Here is a 4,495-nt window from a genome sequence, read left to right as displayed (position 1 = left end):
GAATGTGTGTGCTCAATGTTGGTGTGAATGTGTATGTGTGTGCTCAATGTTGGTGTGAATGTGTATGTGTGTGCTCAATGTTGGTGTGAATGTGTATGTGTGTGCTCATATTGGTGTGAATGTGTATGTGTGTGCTCATATTGGTGTGAATGCGTACACGTTGGTCCCTGCTGACTCTTGAGTTTACACACTAACAAACTTCCTTTAGGGAATTCTGAGCCATTCAGTTGGGGCAGAGATGCAGCAGTTCTCACAAAAACATCAGTACAGGTGTGCCTGTGTGTTTGGGTGTTGATGTGTGTCCATATGAGTGTGCAGGTGTGTGTATGTCTGTGCACACATGTTTCTGTGTGCCTCTGTCAGAGTGTGGAGTCTGTATATGAATTTGTGTGTCCGTTAGAGTCTGAGCATGCGTGCTGGCAACGGGGGAACGTGTCCCTGTAAATGAACACGGGCAGAGGGCCAGAGCCACATCCTATGGAATTCGGCTGGAAGTTCCTGCTATTACGCTGTTATAGAGGTTTTCTTCACAAGGTCAAATCCAATGGCTCCCAAGGGGCACCAGCGAAGTGGGCCAAAGTTCAGCGTTCCTCGGACTTCTGCACCTTGCCTGGTGCTGTGCCTCCCTGACGTCAAGGCTGCAGTGCCATGCTGTGCAGTAGCCTTTCTCAGAGCTGTATGCTGTGCAGTAGCCCTGCTCAGAACTGTACACACTGCAGTGGCCCTGCTCAGAGCTGTACACACTGCAGTGGCCCTGCTCAGAGCTGTATGCTGTGCAGTGGCCCTGCTCAGAGCTGTACACACTGCAGTGGCCCTGCTCAGAGCTGTATGCTGTGCAGTGGCCCTGCTCAGAGCTCCAAGGAGCTGAGTGAGTCCAAGCTGGTCTTTCTCTAACAACCGATTCTAACCCAAAGGATGCCTTATTTAGACTGGTCCCTGTTTTCTCTCTACTGAACTCTGTCCTGCGTGGGAGACTCCCTGGAGAACTCACCCGCATTTGCACATCACCCTTTGTTTCCTGTAAGGACTTTAAATGATGAGCCATTAGGTTGGGACAGGCCTGTGGGAACAGATGCCTGTGGCACTTGTATAGAGACAGAACTCAACGGAAGGAATTTTGCCCCATATTTCTCTGTCTCTGTGAAGAACAGAGAAGCAGAATTCAAGCTTAGAGCTAAGAGGAAGAGTTTTAAAAGTGTTTAAAATATTAAAAATAAAACTTTCAGAACCTAAGTCAATGGGCGATGGCCCGAGCTCAGACTCTTTGCAGTCTTTCTCATGAAGGGCACACAGAGGCTCTCACTCCTTAAAAACCCAACACTGGACGCCCACCTCAAAGAGCCTGCTGCTTGTTGTTGAACGTGAAATGTCCCCTATGGGCTCCTGTGTTTGAACTCTTGCCCTGCCCCTCCCACCTTGTTGGTGCTGTTTGGGAAGATTAGAGAACCGTTAGGAGGTGGAGCCTAGCTAGAGGAAGTGTGTCACTGGGGGGAGGGCTGTGAGCGGTCACAGACTTGTCTCACTTCCTGTTCACAGGCGGGAATTCACAAACTAATCCTTTGGGGGAAGTCTGCCATTGGCTTATCAAAGTGAAGTGTGGCTGGGGGCACAGAAGAGCCTCATGTACGCTCGTCCTCCAGAAGCCGTCCAAGTGGCTGTCATGAACCCAGAACAGACCAGAGGAGCTCTGAATATGTATTGGCCTGGGTACTTAGAAGACTGGCAACTGACAGCACACAGCTAGCTGTACAGCACACCAAGGGCCATCATCACCACAGCCATGATGACGTCACAACTGCAATTATAGAAATGTACACGCTACACAGTCATTAAAGTTTATTCTATAATGCACAGAAAGTACCTGGTTAAAGCTGTTACAGGTAAGACAGATACGGGAGTCTGAGTCCAGTGCAATGCAACAGATTTGTCAACAACTGGGTATAATATATATACATATACATGTGTTGCCTTCGAAATGTCAAACAAAGTAACACACAGTGCTTTTCTGACAAACCATGAGAGTAAATCCTTACTTGAATCTGATAGAGTTGCTGTCATAGCTCCTACATGTGTTCATCCATCTTGGCTCAGGCCTTGACATGCAAAGGTTCATTCGCATGTCCTTGTCGTGAGGACATGTGTCTCCTTGGGTGCATTGCTTGTAGATAAAACCATCCAGCCAGAAGCATCCTCGTGGCATGATGCCCTTCCCATTTCTCCTCTGTCTTGGAGTCTACCCTTTTAACTAGGGAAATATCAAGAATGTGCTACGCTTGCCCCCATAACTTCACCTCATTGTCCATTTTTGGGCCATATATTTTCATCCTCAGTGCTGTGGCATCTGCGTGATCGTATTAGACCTTGATGTGGAAACCTTACAATGTACTCCCTAATGTTTTCAACGTCATCCTTCCTTCCTTCCTTCCTTCCTTCCTTCTCTCCCTCCCTCCTTCCTTCATTCCTTCCCTCTTTCCTTCCTTCCTCCCTCCACCTTTTCCTTCTTCCTCAAATCCACTGAACTCCTGAGTACTTGCTTTTATTTACAGCTCCAGTCAACACTGACCTTTGTAGTCAATGGGTGGGGTAGGGTAGGGTGGGCTGAAAAACTCTCTTCAAAATAAAATTATTCTATTTTATAATACATATAGAAAAGTTGGGCCTTGTGGGGTTTCTTTTAAATACTATACATAGTTGGCATTACACAACGGATGGGGTGGGAACAAAAACAAACACGGCAATTGCTTTAGTCTGTCCTTACAGAAGAAAGTGTCTTCTCTACTGAAAGACTCTCTTCAGTATCTGCTGCAGAAGTCTGCGGAGAGAACACTTTACCCACAGATTTGGATGGGTCCCTTTTTCTCGGCACATGCCCCATTTCTGAGCGGTCCTGTGGATTTGGCCTTGTCTGGTCCTAGTTGAGCAGCGAGTAAGCACTAGATGAGTTTTCCACAGAAGAACTGGTTGTTTCTGGGGTGGAAACGTTATATGTTCCTGCAACAAAAGGCAAAGCAGCATTTCAGCCTCCAAGACAAACTTCCATGCACTTTGGTGTGCAAATATCTTCTGAGGAGACAGGATGAGCTCTGGCCCAGCAGCCATGCCTGGAATGGCTCAGGCCTGCCCTCCTCCCTAGCCCAGCGTGCCAGAGAACCAACGAGAGAGTGATGTCCTCAAGCATGCACGGCAGCCACCAAGCACTAACTACTTCACAATACACCAGCAGCCAGGTTTCCCCACTGAACAGCCAGACCTCAACGTGGGCAGCCTCTTCCTAAGCGCCCACATGCATGGCCCTGAGGGCTTCTACATGAGGGGAACTTCCTGGTCCCCTTTTTTATCTTGACTTGGGGAAGTTCATAGGAAGGAGCTAACCGTTGAGCTGAAGGTTCATACATGGAAGAAAAGGGAAGAGAAGACTAACTCTAAGGGAGGAAGAGGCAGGGTGGGAAAAGTGAGAGATACCAACAGAAGTACCAAGGACCAGCACAGCGGGAGGGCAGCTGGTGGAACTGCTCAGCCTTGTGTGGGTAGAGGCAGGCACTGTGCGCAGGGGGCATACAGAACATACACTGGGCAAGGGAAGCGTCAAAGTGACTACCCTACCATCAGGATGATGAACTGCCACTGCTAACAGGGTTTCCATCATTGCCTGGGGGGACCTTTGGGGCTGCTGACAACATAAATCAAAGTTACAGTAATTAGCCCTCCCCCCAAAAATCTTATCCAGAGTAGAGCTGTACTGATGGCCCATGCAAGAGTATCCAACAGCAGTGACCGGGAATCTCAGGCCCCGACACCCCAGAAACAAAACCCACATTCCCAACTTTGGTCTTCAGACCAAATAAAGAGTGTATTCTATTAGACTGATATTTTGCAAAGTTCAGATTCAGTAGATTACTTAACTTCTGCTCACTTCTTGGAAATGCTAAATGTTATGAAGTCCAATAGTTCTAGGATTTCCAAAGATTCTGTCTTCTCATGTAAGATCAAATCAGTGGCATCCCAAGTGAAAGGGGACAATTCTCTAGCTCTGGAACGGTTTCCCAATTCTTCACTATATTCGGAGACTTGGTCCCCATGGCCCTCCCAGAACGCTCAGATTCAGGTATGTTTGATGGCAAATGTGTGACAGCCAGGGTCTGGACGTGGACACAGTGTATGGCTGCATTTGTGAGGTCTGTCTGGTTCTGAAGAGATGAACACGGGGCTGAGGGGTGGCTCAATGGTAGAGTGCTCGCCTAGCACACCTGAGACCCTGATCCCTAACACAACACTGAAAAGAGCAAAAATGAAAAGGAAAGCATTTGGGCGGCCACCTTCTTGTAGGAGAGGCAGTGTGACAGGAATGTGTTGTGAGGGGCAGTGTAATGGGACTGCTCCATGGGGGTGGAGCCATGGGACTGTCCTGTGGGGTAGAAGTGTGATAGAACTGTCCTGTCAGGGCATGACAGGACTGTCCCGTGGGGCAGACTGTGATGGGCTGTCCCGTGGGGCA

At 48.5% G+C, this 4,495-nt stretch overlaps 1 protein-coding gene across 4 annotated transcripts in view; it reads right to left on the bottom strand.

The window, feature by feature from the left end:
• Window positions 1–2,452: 2,452 nt before the first annotated feature.
• Adgrf5 (adhesion G protein-coupled receptor F5) overlaps window positions 2,453–4,495 on the bottom strand; it is a 94,316-nt gene continuing 92,273 nt past the window's right edge. For 3 of the 4 annotated variants that reach the window (XM_013350994.2, XM_013350993.2, XM_005359794.2), the window contains one exon: window positions 2,453–2,991. In XM_013350994.2, the coding sequence (XP_013206448.1) occupies window positions 2,912–2,991 (80 nt within the window). In that variant the 3' untranslated portion in view covers window positions 2,453–2,911. Of the gene's footprint in view, window positions 2,992–3,603; window positions 3,671–4,495 lie in introns of all 4 variants that reach the window. The other variant, XM_026785646.1, reaches the window with a different exon arrangement.

Source organism: Microtus ochrogaster, linkage group LG2, assembly GCF_000317375.1.
Source record: "Microtus ochrogaster isolate Prairie Vole_2 linkage group LG2, MicOch1.0, whole genome shotgun sequence".
Taxonomy (NCBI): domain Eukaryota; kingdom Metazoa; phylum Chordata; class Mammalia; order Rodentia; family Cricetidae; genus Microtus; species Microtus ochrogaster.
The sequence above is the reverse complement of the archived record's forward strand: the minus strand, read 5'-3'. Positions and strand labels throughout refer to the sequence as shown.